This window comes from Pseudorasbora parva, chromosome 2 (assembly GCF_024679245.1).
Source record: "Pseudorasbora parva isolate DD20220531a chromosome 2, ASM2467924v1, whole genome shotgun sequence".
Taxonomy (NCBI): Eukaryota; Metazoa; Chordata; class Actinopteri; order Cypriniformes; family Gobionidae; genus Pseudorasbora; species Pseudorasbora parva.
Genome location: NC_090173.1, coordinates 7358546 through 7382489, shown reverse-complemented (window position 1 = coordinate 7382489; position 23944 = coordinate 7358546). Strand labels below are relative to the sequence as shown.

At 43.8% G+C, this 23944-nt stretch overlaps 2 protein-coding genes across 2 annotated transcripts; one reads left to right on the top strand and one right to left on the bottom strand.

Annotated features, from left to right (window-relative positions):
• Positions 1 to 3958: 3958 nt before the first annotated feature.
• On the bottom strand, positions 3959 to 11840 carry LOC137048403 (alpha-2-macroglobulin-P-like). The gene is made up of 34 exons (XM_067426554.1): positions 11672 to 11840; positions 11317 to 11500; positions 11067 to 11223; positions 10901 to 10953; positions 10782 to 10802; positions 10494 to 10659; positions 10324 to 10408; positions 10140 to 10254; positions 9945 to 10065; positions 9757 to 9866; positions 9517 to 9687; positions 9211 to 9438; positions 8546 to 8758; positions 8317 to 8466; positions 7934 to 8095; positions 7770 to 7845; positions 7499 to 7616; positions 7191 to 7416; positions 6981 to 7104; positions 6789 to 6910; positions 6656 to 6707; positions 6490 to 6573; positions 6223 to 6399; positions 6024 to 6099; positions 5774 to 5930; positions 5632 to 5706; positions 5399 to 5561; positions 5139 to 5323; positions 4850 to 5071; positions 4663 to 4784; positions 4469 to 4550; positions 4300 to 4383; positions 4122 to 4227; positions 3959 to 4041 (listed from the first exon to the last, which is right to left on the bottom strand). The coding sequence occupies exons 1-34, from the start codon at positions 11749 to 11751 to the stop codon at positions 3959 to 3961; spliced, it is 4350 nt and encodes a 1449-aa protein (XP_067282655.1). The 5' UTR covers positions 11752 to 11840.
• Positions 11841 to 14862: 3022 nt separating this feature from the next.
• Positions 14863 to 23002, top strand: LOC137090905 (alpha-2-macroglobulin-like protein 1). The gene is made up of 34 exons (XM_067454907.1): positions 14863 to 15051; positions 15142 to 15325; positions 15395 to 15551; positions 15674 to 15726; positions 15880 to 15900; positions 16008 to 16173; positions 16255 to 16339; positions 16412 to 16538; positions 16615 to 16735; positions 16810 to 16919; positions 16989 to 17159; positions 17243 to 17467; positions 17539 to 17751; positions 17832 to 17981; positions 18375 to 18500; positions 18573 to 18666; positions 18750 to 18888; positions 18985 to 19210; positions 19293 to 19416; positions 19485 to 19606; positions 19694 to 19745; positions 19845 to 19928; positions 20020 to 20196; positions 20395 to 20470; positions 20544 to 20700; positions 20773 to 20847; positions 20921 to 21083; positions 21649 to 21833; positions 21901 to 22122; positions 22197 to 22318; positions 22407 to 22488; positions 22573 to 22656; positions 22734 to 22839; positions 22920 to 23002. Exons 1-34 carry the CDS (start codon positions 14969 to 14971, stop codon positions 22958 to 22960), a joined length of 4323 nt encoding a protein of 1440 aa, XP_067311008.1. The 5' UTR covers positions 14863 to 14968; the 3' UTR covers positions 22961 to 23002.
• The last annotated feature ends 942 nt before the right edge of the window (positions 23003 to 23944 follow it).

The following is a 23944-nucleotide window of genomic DNA, read 5'->3' as shown; positions in this document are numbered from 1 at the left end:
TCACTTGTTTGCCTTTTGTTTAACATGACGAGTGTTGCAGGTCACTGTTGTTATAGAAGTGGTTTCCTAAACTGAACATCTAACTTTGGTTAAGACTAGTAACGATATGCTTGAAGCAAACTCTTCAGGGGTGAGAAATGCCAGAACAACTCCTAATGTCTTCACGGTCCTTGAGATGAGGGTGTTTCAGAAGGAAGACTGGCCTTCCCACCTGATTATAACCTCACTGGCTTTTCCCTGCCCAAACTGTATCCTGAACCCATGTCACCATTCAATCCGACACCCCCTAATCTGTCAAAGTATGACAGGAAGGTGCAAGTCACCTTGATTTATAGTGCTCTTTACAATATACAGGTGAAATTTGACTCTTGTGCAAAAGTTCACTTAATTCAGTCATTTAAAAACAAATATATTGAATCAACTCATTACATGCAAAGTGAGAGATTTCAAGCCTTTTTGTTACCGCTTACAAAAAGCCCAAATTCAAACTCTCAGAATATTGAGACAAGGTTCTGTATCGTAGGCTCACCTGCAAAGGGTTCCTGAGCCTTTGAATGGTCTCTCAGTCTGGTTCAGTACGATCCACAATCATGGGGTAGACTGCTGACCTGACAGTTGTGCATAAAACCATTATTCACACCCACCACAAGGCAGGAAAGACTCAAAAGGGAATGGCAACTGAAGTTGGATGTTCTCAAAGTGCTGTATCAAAGCACATTAATAATAGAAAGTTAAGTGGAAGAAAAAGGTGCTCAAGCAGCAGGGATGACCAAAGTCTGGAGAGGATTGTCAGGAAAAGGCCATTCAAATGTGTGGGGCAGCCATCTACCAGGACATTTTAGAGTGCTTCCACACTGCCTAAAGTACCAAAACCTGGTTCAATGGTCTACGGTGCTTGATTGGCCAGCAGGAGAAAGATGAGAGCCATGAGACCGAACAGTGCAGGCGAGCTGAAGGCTGCTATTGAAGCATCCTGGTCTTCATAACTGAATTTTATTCTGAGATTTTTAATTAGGAGTTTCCATAAGCTATAAGCCATGCTCATCTAAATGACAGCAAATAAAAGGCTTGAAATGTTTCACTTTGCTGGTAATGAGTCTATATAATATACACGTTTCACCTTTTATAATTAAAACAGTTGTAAAAAAGGTGATGAATAGATCCCAATCTGCCTCATTTTAAATTCGGGTACCCCGGTCTGAGATGGAGCAGGTTCGCAATGTCTCCTCGCAATGGAGCAGGTTCGCAATGTCTCCTGGACCTTACAAGTGAGCTCCTGTAGGGGACGTTACATTTGCCCTGCAGGGCCTCCCCTTTCCTGAGTCCGCTTCTTTACACTGTCTGCTACCACAAGCAGAATGAAGCAAAGCACACTGCTCTCCTTTTTCAATCTCTTCTAGTCAGACAGCCCTAACCAAAAATAATAATCAACAGATGTATAGAAAATTTAAGTATACAGAAAATAACATGATGATATATAGATAAAATAACCAAAGATAAGAACAAAGGTGAACTAAAACAGTTATAAAAAGAATACACAATATGATGCAGAGATAAAATAAGGTGCAATCAGTCAGACGTACAGTGGCACAGCGCTCACTCAGTGTTTTGAGTCTGGATTTCAATGGGGCTACTGTTGGAAGCTGGTTTCCAACTGCGGCTCCCATAATAGCTAAAAGTAGACTCCGCTTACTTTGAGTGAACTCTTGGTATTTCTAACTGACTTGATCCCGATGGACGAGTGATCTGTTGGGTTTGTATTTAATCAGCATATCTGCAATGTATTGAGGTCCTAGGTCATGGGGTGATTTAGAAACAAGTAATAGCACTTTAAAATCAGTCCTAGATGTAACTGGAAGCCAGTGTAAAGACCTGAGGACTGGTGTGATATGGTCATATTTTCTGGTTCTGCTCAGAATCCTGGCAGCAGCGTTCTTTATGAGCTGCAGCTATCTAATGGTCTTTTTGGGAAGGCCGGTGAGAAGGCCATTACAATAGTCCACCCTGCTGGTGATGAAAGCATGAACCAGTTTCTCTAAGTCTTGCCTGGAAACAAAGCATCCAATTCTTGCAATATTTTTCAGATGATACTATGCTGATTTACTTATTGCTTTGACATAACTACTGAAACTCATGACTACTGGGTGTCGTCAGCATAGCTTTGGTATGCAATTTTGTTTATTTTGTATTATTTGGCTCAGTGGCAGCATATGCAGGTTGAATAGGAGTGGTGCAGGAATTGACCCTTGTGGGACTCCGCATGTCATTGATGTCCACTCAGACTTATGGTCGCCTATACTCACATAATAACCTCTCCCTTCTAAGTATGACCTGAACAATTTGAGGACCATCCCCGGAAGCCCGACCCAGTTTTCCAGGCTGTCAAGAAGTATGTTGTGGTCAACAGTGTCGAATGCAGCACGGAGGTCGAGTAGTACCAGAATTGATGTTTTGCCTGTATCAGTATTTAACCGAATATCATTTATAATCTTTATGAGCACTGTCTCTGTGCTGTGATGCGGATAAAACCAGATTGAAAATTGTCGAGCTTAAGGATTTGTTCAGCTGACTGAAAACAATGAGAAAACTCTAGCATTTCATTTAACCCTTTCCTCTCTGGTGTATTTATTGCAAAAAACGAGTTGAGAAAATGAATCTTGTTTTAGCTTTCAAGTGATGCATAGTTTGTGATAGCTGATTGAATAGTTTGTATAAAAAGTAGAGACACGCCCACTTGCGTCAACCTCCCCGCCCACGATCCGGTTGAGGTTAACTGGTTAAAGAACTCAAATAAACCACATATTGTCACAGACAGTCGTGGTTTTCTAGCTTCATATTAGAGATTCCCTGAACATGTCATCATATTACTTCTGAGGCATGTGAGACACTTCCAATCAAGGATGAAGGAAACGAGTGTTTAGTGTCCAACATTTTAAACTTAGCCCATCTTCCCGGTTTTTAATTGTTTTAAATTTCCTATTAAATTGATCCTAAAGCCAAACATATGCCGTTGCTACAACAGACAAGAATGAAAAAGACATGCCCTAGAATGAAAAAGACACTCAGCATCTTGAAGGGCCGATTCCAACCATATTCCTGCAAGTAGTGATTTTATCCACTTCTTGACTGTCAAACCCATTTCTGATTAAATTGAAAGTTTCTTACCAAGACAACATTCCAATGATATCCCGTGTTGTCTAGATCGAACGCAAGATGCTAGTATTGGAAACTTGCACAACAGTTTGTCAAATGAGAACGGTTAATATTTCCCGCCAGTGTTGTCATAAAATACAACAGTAGAGACCCATGTCGATCCCTTTTGATGGATCGAAATTCAAATTAGCCTACATGTCATCATTAACACAATTTAGAAGCCAACTACTACTGTTTAGTTGCTTAGAGCGCTCACTCAATCCTTGTCGCTAACGACACCTTCTCCACCATTGAGAACTGAAGCATGTTTATTTGCAGCAGGTGAGTAGTAAACATGACACTGACTATTTTGAGTGGCTTCTACATCACTTTGTTTGGCTAAATAAAGCAACTTTTAAATCAGTACTCTACTGTCAAACTGTAACGTTACTGTACAAACAACATATTTACACACTACCCAGTTCAGTTTGCGATTCAAAGTCAAGCTATCATTGCCATGACAGATGGTATAGATGTGTTAGCTGTGCAGTGAAACCACCAATCAGAGCAGAACTCTGCATTAATAGTCACGGCCCTTCCAAATAAGGCAAAAACAGAGCATTACATCCTAGGGTTGTAGATGGACCTGCAACACCGTATCTGGACAATTTGACCTTAAATTAGCCACATACCCTCTATTTAGATATCAGAACAATTTGAAGTATTGTTTCAAATCATTCTAGGGCACCTTTAAAACCATGTAACCATGCATAAATCTTTAGACAATTTGACTGCACATGAGGCAACAAAGACAGATTGTATAAAATCATTTATTTAAGTCATGTCTTGCAGCCAGTACAGAGTCAAATCGCGGACAGGGTGACGTGTAGGTGGTCTCAAACGCATCACCTGAAAGAGGAACATGAAGTGAGCTTGATCAATTTCAGACAATTCAGCCAGAGCAAAGCACGATTAGGATGAAAGCGTACTTGGCTGATAGTAGTCATAAATGTTGATGACTGCTGGCTTGAGATTTTTCACTGCAAGAACCTGTTTCAGCCGAAGAGTGTAGCTCATGGGGACTCCTTTGGGAACCTACGAGACAGAAAGGATGAACAGTATTCGAAGATGGCAGCTAGTGAATATACCCAGTGTACAAGGTCTCACCTCTTTCAGATACACTAGGACATGATCATCATCAGCATCAACCCGCTCCACTAGCGGCGCAAACGACTGGGGTGGAGATCCAAGCTGAGGGCAAATCCATAGTTTACAGACAGACAATTATTTGAAGGAGCTTCTAGCATCTTGGGACTAAATCATCTTGAACACAAACCGGTGACGTATCTGCAGTGAAGCCTGACAGGAGCTTAATGTCCACGATAACCATGTTAGTGCTTGCTTTTACGCCGTTGTATCTGAATGTGTAATGGGGGAAATAAGTGGTTTAGTCAACAGATCAACACAGCTACCTTTTGCAGGAGTCAAACAAGAGCTGGTTTCAGGAAACCAAGCCAAAGATATCCTTACGTCACTGTGAAGTTCAACTTGAGATTGGCTCCAAGCCGTTGGCAGTCTCCCTTAACCGCCGCTTCAACACTCAGTGTCCTGGTGACTTTAACGGGTGTTGGGATGTTGTAGAAACATGCAATCTATAGTACGGAGAGCTTTTTAAGAAATCGGATTTGCACAAGACACAGGAGGTGAAGATACAGACCTGCACAGACACACAGTTGGATCCTGAGGCTTTAACACTATATTTGCCAGGAACGTTCTTCAGCGGTTTCTCCTGATACAGCAGCCTGTTGTCCCGATTCACGGTGAAACTATAAGAGTCTCCTCCTACCACTGACGACTGTACAGTAACGGTGCTGGAGCCGTCCAAACTAAACACTTGAGCAGCGTACACAGACAGGGCATGAAGAGCCACCACAGTGTCCTGAAAACAAGCACCAGATTAAAAACCCCACTCAATGAGCGTGCTCATGTTTGGTAGTCAGAGGCACCTGGGTCGAGGAGAAGCCTCCATAGGGATTCTGCTGGGTCACCAGCCAGTTGACAATGCGGTTAGCATAGCCCAGATTAGCCGTCGTGAGAGGCTGAACAGCGAGAACCGCTAGCAGCACGTAAGCGCTGATCTCAACCGCCAGAGTATCACCAGATGTCGTCTGGGACCAATGGAGCTTAGTGCCTTAGGAGGAGATGGAGGGGAGAAAGTTGATGGCAAAGGCGATAACCAATATCAAGAGGCTGGTGTAAATGTCACCTTCAGAAATGGCAAGGTTGTCCAAGGTAGTTAAAAGCTGAGATCGAGTGGTGGTCTCTCCAGCTAGACTGAAGGTGTAGGCCAGCAGAGCCGTGGCATAAGTGTTTCCCAGGTTCCCAATGACAGGCCTCAAGCAGGACAGAGCGTTGATAATGACGGGATCCTGAAATCAAAGCAAGCGTCAGACAGCAAGGTCACCTGCAAGGAACACATACAACTACGAGATGTTTTACCGTGGCAGGGACGCCTAATTCAAGCAATGATGCCACAACGTAGCCAGTCATGGTCACGTGGTCACCAACTCCCCCCTAAAAAACAAAAGATTTAGAACATACCAAGTCTATTGGTTAGAGCATTAAGAAACGTATAAGGCACCTTCATGTCACTGTGGTACAGAGTTCCCTGTTGCATGAAACAGCCATCTGAACGCTGCTTGCTGATCAACCAATCCTTTGCACTCTGCAGGACATTTGGATCAATGAAGACGAATTGCCTCGCTAGACCAAAAGACCTCAGGACAAAGGCAGTCAACCTGGCCGTGAAGAAGGTTGTGACAACCTGAACTTAAACCGAAAGTGCCATAACAGCTTATACACTCACAACAGTAGAACAGGAAGCAGCTCACCATGTATTGGATTCATCATAACCAAAGGTGCTGTATGAACCATCCTCGTGTCTGTAGTTCAGTTGTCCTTGATATCCTGATTAGGTCAAAAGCCACATGCAAATTGGTCAGGCAGTCTGATAGTCTAAGGGGAAGAGCAGGACTAAACCTTCTTGACATTTAGGCTCATACACATTTAAAGTGGATTGGTCGTCCATACCGATTTGAAGGTAGCCTGTGGCAGTCTCTCGAATGGCTGCGGTGAGTTGCCCAGTGACCTTCAGGTACAGCAGGACGTAAATATTGGGAGCAAGAATGATCATATTCTGTTCTCCACAGCCAGAAGGCATCTGTAACAACCCATCTAGATTCTTCAGTGCACGACCCATTATATCCCCTACAAGAGGAGAAGCATAAAGCCCACATCAGAATTAGCATTATTCAGCCAAACATAATGCATCACTTTCTACTCCATGAAATGCTTTACCAAGGACTGAAACGGAGCATCTGGCTGATCCCTCAATTACATTGCTCGGAAAAGTCACAGTCACGTCTTCAGAAAGAACGTTTCCTGTAGACCGAACAAAGGATCAGCGTTGAACACTAGGCAAATGTTTGGCTGTACAGGGAGAAATCATTGAGTGCAAACAAACCCTTTGGACACAGTAACCAACTCTGGGTGTTTGTCCTTTCAACTCCTCCAGGCTATAAAAAGCAATAAAACACCACGTCAGTAAAGCAGAATGAGTTCCATGATCAAATGCCTGAAGGCCGTTTTACACTTACCAGGACAAGTAGACTTCGAGTGACAACGTCAATGCGTCCTCTTGACGGCACGGTCACGGCCTCAGTGCCACATCGAGTCCGGGATGGCTCAGCTGAAGCATTGACCGTCACATTGACCGTTCCTGTGGTCACAGACAGGAAGTGAGCAACACAGTTCACTTCAAATTTAGAAACAGACGGTACAAAACTGACCGAGAACAGAAGCTGAGAGAACCCATTTGAAGGTCTTTCTCCCATTGGCACAAAGACAGGATGAGTACGGATCAGGATATTCTGTAAGAGTGAAGTTTGTGGATGAAGCTGGAGTCACTTTAACCTGCCAATGAAACGGAGCACATGAAGCAAAGATGGGACCTTCTCTATACATATCCATTATATAAAGGTAAATAAACCATGACAGACCATGATACACTTGGACAGATAGCTGAAGACCGTGGCCTTCAGATCAAAAGTCTCCCCACGGACTATGGAGTACGGCAGGGAGAGCTCCAGGAAGAAGGGCTGGAAGACCGTCAGCAAAGCAGGAGGAGCCAGACCGAAACCTATTGAGGACAGGCAGAATGCCTCAGTCTCCCATGTGGTGATGGTGTCAGGAACAGTGAGAGCAACTTGTGTGGATCCAGTGGCTCTGAAGGACAGCCGAAGAGAAATAATGGGAATTAGGGAGTTTACTAATACGTACTCTAGAAGGAACGAGATCCTCCACTAACCCCACTTGAGCAAGCTGCCAGAACCACGTTTCTGGAAAGTAAGTCCTGATGGTCACATCAGAAGAGGAAGCGTCGCCTCCAGCACTTTCTGCTTCCAGAGGACCACGAAGATTCACCACTGAAAGGGACAAGCAATTTTACACCCATTTACTCCACGCACGCTTAGTACATTAGAATAGTTAGTCTGCAGACTATGCCAATATATAGAATAACTGCATTTATGGTTAAACACCCCACACAATTGGCTGTGATTCTCACTCAAATAACCTACTGTCTGGAAAGCGGGACAACAGCCGGCACGGAGGGGCTCGTACAGCAAGATTTGTTGCGATCTTCATTCCCAGGCTCTGTAATAGTAACAGTAGATTCAAAACAATTCAGAGTCATTGACTTCAAGTCTTATTCAGTGACTACGTGGTCATGAATGTTTTCTACCTTGAATGCTGTGTAGGCTTGATTTGTAGGAACAGTGTAGGGAGGATAAATCCTCCCTACAGCAACCTCAACAGCTCGACGGGGTCGAAAACCAAAACATGGTTCATCCTCAACGCTGTACGGGTAACCTGATAGTGAGCGCACTGGGAGCAAGTCAAACACCTGGGACCATGAAACAATTGCTTTCTGTTATTGCACTAAAGGCATTTTTGGCAGGTTATGTTCAGAGTTTATAATGTAAGGCGTTAAAGGTACAACACTGCTATAATCATAACAGCCCTATAACAGCATGGGTTTGTCTAATTGACTCGTCAGCATTACGCAAATTGTAAAGCTGAACCGTCAATCAAGCTCAAGGATTAAGAGCAACTGCACATGGATACCATTTCAGCACTCAGGCGTCTTCCTGGCTCCAAGATCCGGACGCTCTGATCTACAGCACTAAGGCCACACAGAGATCCTGCTTGAGCAGAGACCGTCAAAACATTTCCCTCAGCAGGAACGGCTGTAGCAGGAGAGAACTGTAGAGACACCTGAAACAAGTACAAACACGCTGTAGGGTACATCACCATTCCCCACATAAAGCCAAAAGGATGCTAGTGCACATCATACCTGGTTTTGGAAACACCTTTCTGTCTCAAGAGACACAGTAGCTGCAACTACATTCTCACTGGGAAGAACGCAGTAGACCAGAATCTGCACTGCTGGAGCCATAGCGACACTGACAGACAGTTGGAACGACACAGAGCCACTCGTGACGGTATCAGAAGCGCTCACTTTGACTGTCTGAAATCCATGGAGGACAATCACTCCTCTGGACAGGACCTGACAAGAGACAAACAGGTACATGACCCCTTACACAGCACCACCTCAAAAAAAACAACAATTACTATTTTGAAATTAAACAGCTTTAAGTCCAAGTATTACATATTGGGTGAATACAGAGATCGGAATAGCTGTTTGAAACATTTAAACACGGTTCAATAGTTCCAGTTTGCTTCACTTGAGGGTCACCAGGGATAAGAGTGACCCTGGGAATTGCAATGCGCTGCTCGTGCATGTTAGGTTTGTTTACAGCAGGGTGCGTTCCTTTGACGCAGCAAACAGCGGTATTGCGCACGTTAAATTGTTGAGGGGTAAAGTACCGTTTCAGCCGAAGAGTTCTAAAAATCAGAAGTCATAAGTCACAGGACTTTGAAGTGCCCACAATAACAATATCATGCCGGTTAGTTATCGTATTATAACGGCAAAGCTAACCACAACTGATGTGCACTCACCATATAGACGATATCAGCGCTGTAGTCACCAGTCTCTCCAACAAAAGAATACTTCACCGTCACTGGAAACACAGCACCACATTTGAGCGGCTGCTCGAGCTTCACTATAGCCAGTTCACTAAATGATGGGCTCTCAGGAGAAGCGGTTCGGAGAAGTCGAACAACCCTTGTATCTGTAGTGAAGTATGGGGATTTGTAACCATAACCAACCACTGGAGTCACACTCACCTGGGGAACAGTGAATGGAATTGGTTTCTTGCAAGAGTGAGTGGTCTACAGTCACAAAATATAAAGAGCAAATCGTACCACCAGATTGAGATCAGCTTTAGGAAGATTGGCAGTGTTGAGGGAGATCGTGGCCAGTCCGTTCTGGTTTGTGGTCAGATTCAGCAGCAGTTTGTTTGGCCAGCTGGTAGCATCCAGGAGATACACAGCTTTACTTGCAATTGGGGTCCCATCGAAACGAGACACGGATATCTGGTAGAAATGACCAAGGTTAGGAAGGGGAACCAATTTAAAGGCTTCTGCAACCAGGGAGACATTTACCTTTCCATTAATTGTTAATCCAGGTTCAAAATAATCTGGGAGGTCCACAAAGGCGACCTTGCCAACTTCAAATGTAATGGACACCATTGCAGATTTTGACACCACTACATCTGGAAAGCGAGAAAACAAATAAATAAAGTCAACTCCCTCCATACACAGCCATTGGTTCAGATCAGCCAATAGCTCACCTGTTCCCTCCTCAGTGACGGTCACATTTACAAGTAGTGTGTCTTGCATATAATTTTCAAGCGCATTGCCAAAAAACACTGATGTGTCGACAACAAGGACAGCACAGCCTGTAGCATTCATCTGGTAGCAGAACAAAGGAGGTCAAATTAAAGACAAGCAGAAGAAAACCCTCCATTGTAAGGCAGGAGTCAAACCTGTGCAGTTTTATTCAGGCAACGGCGGGTAACGCCAGGCACCGCAACATATGAAAATGGCTCACGGCACACTTCCACCAGCACTTGACCAGGTACAGGTTGGCCATACGTGTATCTGGGAAACGTCACAAGTAACATCAAGAATTGACCATCCGCAAGATAAGAAAATACAAGCCTTACTCACTTGGCACAAGCCTCAACTTTCAGTCCCACAGCGGCAACGCTGTACGTCTGTGGGGTGTTTACGGTAACGTCAAACTTGGGCAAAACTAAAGCAGGAAACAAACTTGCCCAGATTAGGAGCCCAGATCTGTCGTTGAACTGCTGTTGTACATTATAGGAACAAGGACTTACCGTATTTTTTCACCTCAAAAACATGGGAGATCATTCGGTCACCAATAAAAGCCGTTATTGTATACATCCCTATCTGAGCCTCTGGGTTTAACTTGTGAGAAAGCTGCAAGATCCACCCCGTTGAGGAAACGTTTGTCCACTGGCCAATCCGGTTATTACGATTGTCCTATTAAAACAACTAACAGATCAGAGGAAAAAAAAAAACTACAAAAAAAAGAAAAGAAAAAGACACCCATTCAAGAAAAACATCAGCTCCGTTCAAAGACTTGCACTGGAGCAAATTCTTACCTCCACTGCCACCAGATTGTACTGAAAGACACAAATACAGGAATATTAGGCATTCAAGAGAATGACGCAGTAGTCAAACGGTGCACATAATTTGCCGTTTGATTTTGGTCAGGCCTTACCATCTGATCAAGAGGCACAAGTTTGGCATCCATGGTGACAACTCTGAAATTCACTGCAAAAACAGCAATGAACGCTCACATAAGTAGCATAATACCGATGATCAGAACTTGTGTAACTGGATTCTCTACAGCTCTAATATTCAACCATGGGTCATGCACTGCTCACCCGTTTGTCCTGGATTGTAGATGGGTTTGTCTGTTTGGATGAAGGTCAAAGGCATGTAACGTCTGAACATGACTTTCCTCTCTTCGGTCGCTCTGAAGACACTCCCTTGAACTTCCACCTTCAGCTTCTGCACAGATTCTCCAACTACTCGAGGAGCCTGCAGAGAAACTCAGTTAACACACAACAAACCAGACAAGGGAGAGAAAAAAAAAAAAAAAAAAAAAAAAACAGACGTCGCATGACAACAGACCTGGAAACTAAAGCAGCGATGAAATGGCTTAGAAGAAACCTGCTGCACAAGTTGAGTCGTGCCGTTTTTGTCATCGAGCAGAGAAACGGTCATCGTGAGACTCTCTTGTGGTTTCAGAAGACTTGCACACAATTTGGCATCAGATCCAGACTCAGTCACTGCAGGGAACATCACCATAAATAATCTGTGAAAACATGAGGAAAAAGAAAAAAGGAAAGGGAATCAGTTGTCGGATTTGGTTGGGGACTTGTGGAAAAACCACAGACATTGCAACACTGGTCTGCCATCAGAAAGCCTTGGTTTCCCATCATAACATTAGGCCACTTCCATTCACTTCAAAGCCCATGGTACTTACGGCCTTTTCTGGCCATGAACAGCAAAGAGGAAAAGGGCTAAGATAAGCCCTTTCCAAACACAAATCTCCCTCACAGCCATGAAGAGGTATCATCCAAGACCACACAAAAGTCTTTCAAAAACCTGCACCACTACTCTACAGCTTAACTCTGAATCATCTGCACTCATGGCAGCATTATTGAAAGGCTCTTAATAATTGGGATCAGGTCTATTTAGCACTCACAGGCAATCAGGCCCTATTTAGGGCGGAGCCCCGGTAATTAGTCATTGTCATACGGTAACACTCACAGTGGCCCTCATTTATCAAAAGTGCGTACACCAAATTTCCAGCGTACACCTTGCGTACACCCAAACCCAAGTTGACTTTGAGATTTATCAATATGGACGTTGGCGTACGGCACGCTCAAATCCTACGCCAGCTCAGGAGGTGGTGTACGCACGTTTGAGTTAGTGGGAAAATGCGCAGAAAAGCAATTCCTAACACCACAAAACGCACTGACAAGATATGCTATATGACCCACTGTTAAAAACCACAACAACAACATTCAGTGTTTATTTTTGTGCAACATGAACGTCAATGTTTAATTTGTGTGACTTTACCAAAGCGTTTGATTTGTAGGCATATGTATTCCTCCAGTCGCGAGACTGTGCGCTTTATCTGACGTTTCAGGCCCGCCTGGCCCGGCAGCTGCGCACAGACTGGGACTAAAATAATTCAGACTGACAAAATAATAAAAATGACCTTCTTCTTTTAATTAATAATAAAATCAATAAAAACGACACTCTTCTTCTGAATAACAAGCGTCATTAAGAATAATAATCATAATAATAATAAGAATCTTACAAATCGTCATGTAATTATTAATGTGAATGAATCTTACTCCACATCACATCATCATCACTATTGTACACCCCAATACATGTGCCGTGATACGAAATTAAATGAAAATTTTTTCAAAACGTGTTGTAAAATAATGCAGTGATGGTAATTTATCATCCAAACAGCTATTTAAACTGCTGGAGTGCGCTTCTCAACCTCCACACTATAACAGTACTCGTTATTTGTGTCCATATTTTGTTTTTGTAGGTGCCAATTCCACTCTTTAAACTCCCAAATAAAACAATTTCGGGGTTTTTTTCCACTTCCCTGGTGATGGTCTCGATGGACGCGTCTCAATCATCTCACTAGTTCAGTAGTCAGGGCACTGATCAGGGAGTCAGCCCATTAACTTATGTTCTAATCAGTGCCCTGACTAGTGGACTAGTGAGATGATTGAGCGCGCCCGATCTCCACGTCGGAGAAGTTTCGCTTCTTTGCCGTCTTCTGTTTGTCCATGGCGTAAAATGAGGGCGTGGGGGAGGCGGAGACTTGAATATATAGGGGCGTGTTATTCTAATGACGATCGTTTTCAGCCGCGGCATTTATGAAGGGCAGGTATTGCGTACACCTGGATTGCAGAGGTGCGCACAGCTTCATAAATCAGGCGATGAGAGGAGTGTAAGCATAATCTTACGCCAACATATACACCCGTTTCTATGCAAGATTGATAAATGAGGGCCAGTGAGAGTAACATGTGAATTCAAAATGTTGAGCAGGTTGAGAGGAGGCGACTCAAATATCAATCTCCGGGGGGCATTCTACTTCCTGTTCCTCAACACTATCACTGTAATATCACAATGGTCTACAGAAGCTCTTATTAAGAATTTACAGAGGATTAGATGTTGATGTTGTAGTAGTTTGTTATCATTATGGAGATCAGTGTTTGCTTTAGTTGGCCCCTTGACCTTTTAACATTATATTATCTCTGGCTGCTGTGTGACACTTTTGTTATGGCAAGGAAAGCCAAAAGGGAAAGCATCCAGGTGATGTTGGTTTGTTATTGATGATATCAACATAATCATCATCTGGATTCAGTATGCAGTCTTTGTGAGGGGTTATTCATTTTAACAGATTGAATAATATTTGCGCTGTGATCGTGGCATGAGCTTCAGCAGTTTCATAATCATTTATGAAGGATTTTAAATGCATAAGATAAAACCTGTGAGCTACTTTTGAGCTACTTTGTCATTCAGACACAAATAGACATCAAGAATCAACGTATGAATCTCAACATTGGTGACAATCAAAAGCTTCATGCGGCAATGCATGCTGGGTATTTTGAGCAGTGAGTTCACTTTGACCTCACATTGAGACCATAGTATGAACACACAGTGAGAGGGCTGTGAGGATACACTTTTAGATCACTGAGGCCCTGTCCCAAAATTAAAAAAAAATCATCTGCTGGAACAGTAGCAGAAGGTTGGTGGTAGTAGTAGAAGTCACCCAATGGGCAATGAACAAGTTGAAAGGTTCAACAGGATGCTCTTGTCCAAGAAAGTCCATGGTGTTGAGCTTAGGTTCCTGATTTATAAAGGGATGTTTGCGCAGGTTCTGGCGTACGCATGGTTTTATAAATCTTTTAGGATGAAATCTACGCAAAGTTTTAAAAATGAGACCCCTGAACTTGATGCGAGCAGCGAGTGGTAGCCAATGCAGAGGCGAGTCGGCAATATGAAATGAGGATCATGCCATTTTGGCAATATGGAGGTGTTCAATATTTTAAAGACTATTTGATTGGTCTGAACAGTTTCTGCTCGGGCAAAATTACTCCTCAACGGATCGAGTCCAGACCGAATTGCCCTACCTCAAATGTTGTGGCTGCAGCTGGCATCCAGTCTAGTTCAACCCACTAATGAGATGTATATCTACTACCTCTCACAGTCTCGCTTTAATTTTTTCTGTTAAAAATCAAAGCTGGCGCTACTGGGAATAAGGGCTATACTAACCAACCGCAGAAACATACGTCACAGCAGTCTCAGGACAGCGGCTCCAATAAATATTGGGAAAATCCCTTAAAAGTGGCTTCAAACCACACTGATTGACTTTTATTACACTGCAGTTTGAAGAAGAAAATACCAAATTTGCACATTGTTGATCTTGAAGCGCACGATAGACATACATAACATTAGAAACTTGATTTTCACCCCAGGGGGTCTTTAAACACTCGAGGAATGAATCTCGTTGACTTAACTGATTAACCACCACCTGCAATTCACTTTCGCCTCCCTCAATATGTTTCTATTGCCTGATGATAAAGTGTGCTGATGATTAAAAGTGTTTAAATATCACTGCCATTGTCAGCGGCGATGATTGAGAGAAGCTACTGAGCAGTAAACAGCAGTAGAGCTTAACAGAAGTTCTGCAAAGGTTTCTGAAAGAGCCGATTGATAGTCGTTTGGTGTTGGATGATTGCTCTTAATGGCTGTGAGGGAGAGTTGTGTTTGGAGAGGGCTCATTTTAGCTCTCTTCATTTTTGCTGTTGCTGGACAGACATCTGGACCGTGAGTATCATTTAAATGTTTGAAGTGAAGGGGTTTGTAAAAAAACAAAAACCTTGTACAAATGCTTAATTGTATCTTATTTTTCCACAGGTTCTTCATGGTCACGTTTCCTGCAGTGATTGAGTCAGGCTCTGATGCCAAATTATGTGTAACACTTCTGAAAGCCCAAGAGAGTCTCACGATGACGGTTTCTCTGCTTGATGACAAGAACAGGACGACTCAACTTGTGCAGCAGGTTTCTTCTTTGCCGTTTCACCGCTGCTTTAATTTCCAGGTCTGTTATCATGAGACATGTGGCTTTTTCTAGTGTGGCTTGTTGTATATCAACTGAGTTTCTCTACAGGCTCCTCGAGTAGATGGAGAATCTGTGCAGAAGCTGAAGGTGGATGTTCAAGGGAGGGCCTTCAGAGCGACCGAAGAGAGGAAGGTCATGTTCAGACGCTACCTGAATTTGACCTTCATCCAAACAGACAAACCCATCTACAATCCAGGACAAACGGGTGAGCAGTTCGTGACCCTTGGTTAAATTATAAGGGCTGTAGACAGTCCCTTACGGTACAAGTTCTGATCCTCTTCAAATGCATGCTGCAAATCATTTGAGTGTTTATTGCTGTTTTTGCAGTGAATTTCAGAGTTGTCACCATGGATCCCAAATTTGTACCTTTTGATCAGATGGTAAGGCCTTACCATGAACAAACTGTAAATTTAATGTAGGTTATTTTTCCGTGCCCTGACTTCGGTTTCAGTTGTGCATGTTTCACTAATGACTTTGCTGCCTCAATGCTTGTGCTTTTAAATGCCTGATATTCCTGTCTTTGTGTCTTGCAGTACAATCTGGTGGTGGTGGAGGTGAGGATATGCTCCAGTGCAAGTCTTTGAATGGAGCTGAAGCGTTGTTGGTTTTTTTGGTTACCTGTTTGTAGTGTTTCCCTCTGAGCTGTTAATTGTTTTAATAGGACAATAATAATAACCGGATTGCTCAGTGGACAAATGTTTCCTCAACGGGGTCGATCTTGCAACTCTCTCATGAGTTAAACCCAGAGGCTCAGACAGGGATGTATACACTAAAGGCTTTTATTGGTGACCGACTGAGCTCCCAAGCTTTTGAGGTGAAAAAATATGGTAAGTCGTTGTTCCTATAATGTACAGCAGTTCAATGATATATCTGAGGTCGTGATCTAAAGCATCTCTTTTCTGATTTAGTTTTGCCCAAATTTGATGTGACCCTAAACGTACCACAGATGTACAGTGTTGGAGATGTGGGACTGACCGTTCAGGCTTGTGCCAAGTGAGTGAGGCTTATGTTCTCTTGTTTTGTGGTTGGTCAGTTCTTGATCCTGCTCCTTGTGCGGTTTCCCAGATACACATATGGCCAACCTGTTCCTGGTCAAGCATTGCTGGAAGTGTGCCGTGATCCCTTTCCATATGCTGTTCTGAATGATGTGGCTCCTGATGTGACACGTCGGTGTCTGAATAAAACCGCAAAGGTGTGACTGCTGCCTTAGTGCTGAGGGTTTGTCTGCTTGTGCTTGCCTTTAATATGAATTTCTCTCCTGCTACCAGATGAATGCTACGGGCTGTGCCTCTCTTACTGTCGACACATCAGTGTTTTTCAACACCAAGTTTGAAAATGAGATGCAAGATCTCTTTCTTGTAAATGTGACCGTCACTGAGGAGGGAACAGGTGAGCTATTGGCTGAGCTGAACCAACAGCACATGCTTGAATTGGATGGCTTGATTTATTTGTTCCCTGTCCAGATGTTGTGATGTCAAAGTCTGCAACCGTGTCCATTACATTTGAAGTCGGCAAGGTCACGTTTGTGGACCTCCCGGATTATTTTGAACCCGGATCAGTGATTAATGGAAAGGCAAGTAAAAGTTTATCCCTGGTCACAGAAGCCTTTAAATTGGTTCCTAACCTTGATCGTTCCCAACAGATATCGGCGTCTCGTTTCAATGGGACTCCAATTGCGAACAAAGCAGTGTATCTCCTGGATGGTAACAGCTGGCCAAACAAACGGCTGCTGAATCTGACCACAAACCAGAATGGGCTGGTCATGTTCTCCCTCAAGACTGCTGATCTTCCAAAAGCTGATCTCAATCTGGTGGTACGATTTGCTCTTTATATTTTGTGACATGAAGATATCTCTCTCTCTCTTGCAAGAAACTGATTCCGTTCATTGTTCCCCAGGCAAGTGCGACTCCAGAGGTTGTTTATAATTACAAATCACCATACTTCACTACAGATTCGAGGGTTGTTCAACTTTCCGGACCTACTTCTGACAGCCCATCACTTAGTGAACTGACTATAGTGAAACTCGAGCAGCCGCTCAAATGTGGGGCTGTGTTTCCAGTGACCGTGAAGTATTCTTTTGTTGGAGAGACTGGCGACTACAGCGCTGACATAATCTATATGGTGAGTGGACATTTAATTTGTGCTGGTCTGTTTGCTCAGCACCTTGTATCCATCTGTGTGTCTTCTGTCAGGTCTTGTCCAGGGGAGTGATCGTCCTCCATGGATTTCAGACGGTCAAAGCGAGGGCTTCTGATACAGTCACGAGCGGCTCGGTGTCGTTCCAACTGTCTGTCAGTGTCGCTATGGCTCCAGCAGTGCAGATTCTGGTCTACTGCGTTCTGCCCAGTGGTGATGTAGCTGCAGCTAGTGTGTTGTTTGATACTGAAATGTGTTTCCAAAACCAGGTATGATGTGCACTAGCATCTGTTTGGCTTATGCGGGGGATGGTGACATGCCCTACATGACATGTTGGTCCTTTTTTCAGGTGTCTCTACAGTTTTCTCCGGCTACGGCTGTTCCTGCTGAGGGAAATGTTCTGACTGTCTCTGCTCAAGCAGGATCTCTGTGTGGCCTTAGTGCTGTAGATCAGAGCGTCCGGATCTTGGAGCCAGGAAGACGTCTGAGTGCTGAAATGGTATCATTTTTAACAAACTTAAAGGATCCTTTTTTTCTTTTAGGCTGTAATAATTTATCAGTTCATTAAAGTTGTGTTTAGTGCAACAAGTCACTGGTTCAAAGCATCTGCCGAATTAATGAATGTAGAGCTATCAAATGTGACTGAAGGTGGTCTGCTGGAAGCTCTGCTCTACTTTTTAAAGTTAAATGGATTTCTTACAAAAACCTTTAATTTGCTTCAGATGGACTTCATTAACCCCCTGGAGCCATGAGGTTTACTTTTCTAATGGCAGGATGCTTAACTTTACTCATAGACATGCTGTCATTTAACTCTGCTCAACTAATGTTTACTAGATTAATGTGGTTAAATGATCCATGTGCTTTATTCCCCCCCCCCACCCCCTGTTCTCAGGTGTTCAACTTGCTCCCAGTGCGACTGCAATCAGATTATCCATATGAAGTTGAGGATGAACAGGAGTGTCTGAATGTTCGAGCCCGTCGAGCTGTTCCTACAGAACAAGCCTACGAAACCTTCAGGGTAGAAAGTTTATCATTTACTAAATCCTCCTTAATTTTTCAAACATCTTATGTTTGTTTCTTCATTTGGAAGAATGCGGGGATGAAGGTTGCAACAAATTTGCCTATCAGAGCACCTCAGTGTCTGACGTACAGAGGCCTGGACTATTATCGCAACTTCCCTAAGGGTATGTCTGTTACTTTGACTCTTGCTCTGGAAATTGCTACATGACTTGCAGATTCAGTTGCTATAAACCCAATTGTCCTGCAGTGTGGTTTCACGGGTTCCCTGAACCCATAATGGCTGCTGCTCTTCCATTAGAAGAAAGTGAGGGCGACACATCCTCTTTTGATGTGACCGTTAGAACTTACTTTCCAGAAACGTGGATCTGGCAGCTTGCTCAAGTGGGGTTGGTGTGGCTTCTTTTGTTCCATCTCTAAAGCTCGCTGCCCACAATATTTACTTCTCATTCCCATTATTTCACTCTTTTTCTGCTATCCTTCAGAGCCACTGGATCCACACAAATTCCCATCACTGTTCCTGACACCATCACCACATGGGAGACTGAGGCGTTCTGCCTGTCCTCCAAAGGTTTCGGTCTGGCTCCTCCTGCTCTGCTGACGGTCTTCCAGCCCTTCTTCCTGGAGCTCTCCCTGCCGTACTCCATCGTCCGTGGGGAGTCTTTTGATCTGAAGGCCACTGTCTTCAGCTATCTGTCCAAGTGCATCATGGTCTGTCATGCTTTATTTTCCTTTATATAATGGCTCTGTATAGAAGGTCCCGTCTTTGCTCCATGTGCCGTTTCATTGGCAGGTTAAAGTGACTCCAGCTTACTCCACAAACTTTACTCTTAAAGAATATCCTGAGCCGTACACATCCTGTCTTTGTGGCAATGGGAGAAAGACCTTCAAATGGGCTCTCTCAGCTTCTGTTCTCGGTCAGTTTTGGACTGTTTCTGAATTTGAAGTGAATGTGGCGTTGCTCACTTCCTGTCTGTCACCACAGGAACTGTCAACGTGACGGTCAATGCTTCAGCTGAGCCATCCCGGACTCGATGTGGCACTGAGGCCGTGACCGTGCCGACGAGAGGCCGCATTGATGTAGTTACTCGAAGTCTACTTGTCCTGGTAAGTGTTAACCAGCCTTCTGGAGTTTGCTCATGGAGCTCATTCTGCTTTACTGACGTGCTTTTATTGCCTTTTTTTTTTTTAAAGCCTGAAGGCGTTGAAAGGACAAACACCCAGAGTTGGTTACTGTGTCCAAAGGGTTTGTTTGCACTCCATTAATGGCCCAATACATTTCTCCCTGCACAGCCAAAAACATTAGCCTTGTGCTTAATGCCGATCCATTTTGTTTGGTCTGCAGGAAACGTTCTTTCTGAAGATGTGACTCTGACTCTTCCAACAAACGTGATTCCGGGATCAGCCAGATGCTCAGTTTCAGTCCTTGGTAAAGCATTTCTAGTAGTAGAAACTGGCAGGTGGTGATTTGCAGAATCAGTTAGATTTTGATGTGGGTTTTATGTCTCCCCTTTTTGTAGGGGATATAATGGGTCGTGCGCTGAAGAATCTAGATGGGTTAATACAGATGCCATCTGGCTGTGGAGAACAGAATATGATCATTCTTGCTCCCAATATTTACATCCTGCTGTACCTGAAGGTCACGGGGCAACTCACCGCAGCCATTCGAGAGACCGCCACGGGCTACCTTCAAATCGGTATGGCTGAACGGATCCATTAAAGAGAACTCAAATTCATAATGGAAAACTTTTTGCAGGGCTCCCATTTCCCTGACATAAAGGCTTTCCAAAACGTATGATAGTTTGAGGTGATGGATAGGTAGCCCCCACCCTGGTTGTCAATCATTGCTTGAGACCCTTCCTGACTAATTTCCATGTGGTTTTTGACCTGAACAGGATACCAAGGACAACTGAACTACAGGCACAGTGATGGCTCGTACAGCACTTTTGGCTATGATGCATCCAATACATGGTGAGTTTCATGCTATTGTGGTTTTTATGTAACTTGCGTCACCAGCAGTTTAACAGGCTTCCTCCATGGCCAGGTTGACCGCCTTTGTCATGAGGTGTTTTGGTTTGGCAACGCAATTTGTTTTCATCGATCCGAATGTCCTTCAGAGTGCAAAGGGCTGGCTAATAAGCCAGCAGGGTTCTAATGGCTGTTTCGTGCAACAGGGAACTTTGTACCACAATGACATGAAGGTACATCAATGGTTATCAAATGGACCGTAAACCATAAGCTCTGTCTGAGGCTTTTTTTTTGGTGTCTTTTAGGGTGGAGTTGGTGATAACGTCACCATGACCGCCTACATCGTCGCATCTCTTCTTGAACTAGGCGTCCCTGTCACAGTAAAAACCCTTTCAGTAGTTGTATGAGCTCCTTGCTGTTCTGGCTGATGTCTGAGATCTGCTTCGCTTTCAGGATCCCATCATTACCAACGCTCTGTCCTGCTTGAGGCCTGTTGTTGGGAACCTGGGAAACACTTATGCCACGGCTCTGCTGGCCTACACCTTCAGTCTAGCTGGAGAGACCACCACTCGATCACAGCTTTTAACTGCCTTGAACAACCTTGCCATTTCTGAAGGTGAAATTCACCAGCATCTTGAGTGGTGTGTATAGTCTTAAGCATTGCCTCGAATGTCAACTTTCTTAGTAGAAAGGACTTTGGTAAAGGTAGGAGTTTTGTATAAACACAGAGCAATAGGTTGACATGCGCAAAGCCTTTATGAAGGTTAAGTGTATTCTGTACTTTGGTTGCACAAGGTTTAAGCTGCAAACGACACTTTCAATGTGAACATTTCACACACAATTTGCTATACAAATATATCATTGCTCAGTGCAGTTTGCATTTAATACTTGTACATTGGCTATGGCAGTTTCCACACTTCATTAAGTAGCAAATCAGTATCATAAAATTTATGAAGGATCATGACACTGAAGAATGGAGCAAGCTCCCTTTTCGTTGGCCATTTGATGACAAACCCCATTTGAACACTCAAAAAATGGAATAAAATCTTGCACTATTGTTCAAACGGTTGACCCCAATATCAGAACTGTTTCACCTTATAACTGACACTGTCGTTTTTCTCCTTGAATGGGTTTATGTTTGCGGTTCTTTGCCGTTGACTTTCTCCCCGCCATCTCTTCAGGTGCTAAGCTCCACTGGTCTCAGACGACATCTGGTGATACTCTGGCGGTGGAGATCAGCGCGTATGTGCTGCTAGCGGTTCTCGCTGTTCAGCCTCTCACGACGGCTAATCTGGGCTATGCTAACCGCATTGTCAACTGGCTGGTGACCCAGCAGAATCCCTATGGAGGCTTCTCCTCCACCCAGGTGCCTCTGACTAGCAAATATGAGCACAATCATTGAGTGGAGTTTTTAATCTGGTGCTCGTTTTCAGGACACGGTGGTGGCTCTTCATGCTCTGTCTGTGTACGCTGCTCAAGTCTTCAGCTTGGACGGCTCAAGCACCGTTGCCGTACAGTCCTCAGTGGTAGGAGGAGACTCTTATAGCTTCACTGTGAATCGGGACAACAGGCTACTGTATCAGGAGAAGCTGCTGAAGAACGTTCCTGGCAAATATACTGTTAAAGCTTCAGGATCCACTTGTGTGTCTGTGCAGGTCTGTATCTTCAGCTCCTTTTACACTTTCTGTTGCACGCATCAAAAGCCTACCGTGCTTTCTTTGTATTCTAGGTTGCATGTTTCTACAACATCCCAACACCCATTAAAGATACCAAAACACTGAGCGTTGACGCAAAGGTGACCGGAGACTGCCGACCGCTTGGCGCCAATCTCCTGTTGAACTTCACGGTGAAGTAAGAAAGGCTTTGACTTCATCCTGAAACCAGTTTATGTCTCTGACAAGAGGAACCGCTTGATCCTGTTGACTAAATTCGTTTTCAGATACAATGGAGCAAAATCATCTACTAACATGGTTCTAGTGGACATTAAACTCCTGTCGGGCTTCACGGCTGATGCATCACTGGTACGCAAGACTTTGCAAATCCTGAGATGCTTGAGGCTCTTTCAGATGTAATTGTGTCTGTAAACATTGGTCTCTTCCCCTCAGCTTGGATCTCCACCGGAGTCGTTTGCTCCGCTAGTGGTGCGGGTTGATTCTGAAGAGGATCATGTCCTAATTTATCTGAAAGAGGTGAGACTGGGTATAATCACTAGCTGCCACATTGTCCAATGCTGTTTGTGCTGCTGTTCATCCTTTCTGTCTCGCAGGTTCCCAAAGGTGTCCCCAAGACTTACACTCTTCAGCTGAAACAGGTTCTTGCAGTGAAAAATCTCAAGCCAGCGGTCATCAACATTTATGACTACTATCAGACAAGTATGCTTTCATCCTAATCAAGCTCTGCTCTGGCTGAATTCACTGAACTTGATCCAGCTCACTTCATGTTCCTCTTTCAGGTGATTCGTTTGAGACCACCTACACATCTCCTTGTCCATGACACTGCTATAGGACGTGACTCAAAATAAATGATTTTATGCAATCACTTGTTTGCCTTTTGTTTAACATGACGAGTGTTGCAGGTCACTGTTGTTATAGAAGTGGTTTCCTAAACTGAACATCTAACTTTGGTTAAGACTAGTAACGATATGCTTGAAGCAAACTCTTCAGGGGTGAGAAATGCCAGAACAACTCCTAATGTCTTCACGGTCCTTGAGATGAGGGTGTTTCAGAAGGAAGACTGGCCTTCCCACCTGATTATAACCTCACTGGCTTTTCCCTGCCCAAACTGTATCCTGAACCCATGTCACCATTCAATCCGACACCCCCTAATCTGTCAAAGTATGACAGGAAGGTGCAAGTCACCTTGATTTATAGTGCTCTTTACAATATACAGGTGAAATTTGACTCTTGTGCAAAAGTTCACTTAATTCAGTCATTTAAAAACAAATATATTGAATCAACTCATTACATGCAAAGTGAGAGATTTCAAGCCTTTTTGTTACCGCTTACAAAAAGCCCAAATTCAAACTCTCAGAATATTGAGACAAGGTTCTGTATCGTAGGCTCACCTGCAAAGGGTTCCTGAGCCTTTGAATGGTCTCTCAGTCTGGTTCAGTACGATCCACAATCATGGGGTAGACTGCTGACCTGACAGTTGTGCATAAAACCATTATTCACACCCACCACAAGGCAGGAAAGACTCAAAAGGGAATGGCAACTGAAGTTGGATGTTCTCAAAGTGCTGTATCAAAGCACATTAATAATAGAAAGTTAAGTGGAAGAAAAAGGTGCTCAAGCAGCAGGGATGACCAAAGTCTGGAGAGGATTGTCAGGAAAAGGCCATTCAAATGTGTGGGGCAGCCATCTACCAGGACATTTTAGAGTGCTTCCACACTGCCTAAAGTACCAAAACCTGGTTCAATGGTCTACGGTGCTTGATTGGCCAGCAGGAGAAAGATGAGAGCCATGAGACCGAACAGTG

What these genes read in the sequence shown, in the direction of transcription:
- LOC137048403 (XM_067426554.1), bottom strand. Translation starts at nt 11,751, where the DNA reads ATGGCTGTGAGGGAGATTTGTGTTTGGAAAGGGCTTATCTTAGCCCTT. An exon ending in AAAGTTGAGGCTTGTGCCAA is followed by an intron (nt 10,255 to 10,323) that starts GTGAGTAAGGCT and finishes GACGTTTCCCAG; the next exon opens with ATACACGTATGGCCAACCTG. An exon ending in ATCTGTCCAAGTGTATCATG is followed by an intron (nt 7,105 to 7,190) that starts GTCTGTCATGGT and finishes TTTCATTGGCAG; the next exon opens with GTTAAAGTGACTCCAGCTTC.
- LOC137090905 (XM_067454907.1), top strand. Translation starts at nt 14,969, where the DNA reads ATGGCTGTGAGGGAGAGTTGTGTTTGGAGAGGGCTCATTTTAGCTCTC. An exon ending in GCTGGACAGACATCTGGACC is followed by an intron (nt 15,052 to 15,141) that starts GTGAGTATCATT and finishes ATTTTTCCACAG; the next exon opens with GTTCTTCATGGTCACGTTTC. An exon ending in TCTCTCAGCTTCTGTTCTCG is followed by an intron (nt 19,417 to 19,484) that starts GTCAGTTTTGGA and finishes CTGTCACCACAG; the next exon opens with GAACTGTCAACGTGACGGTC.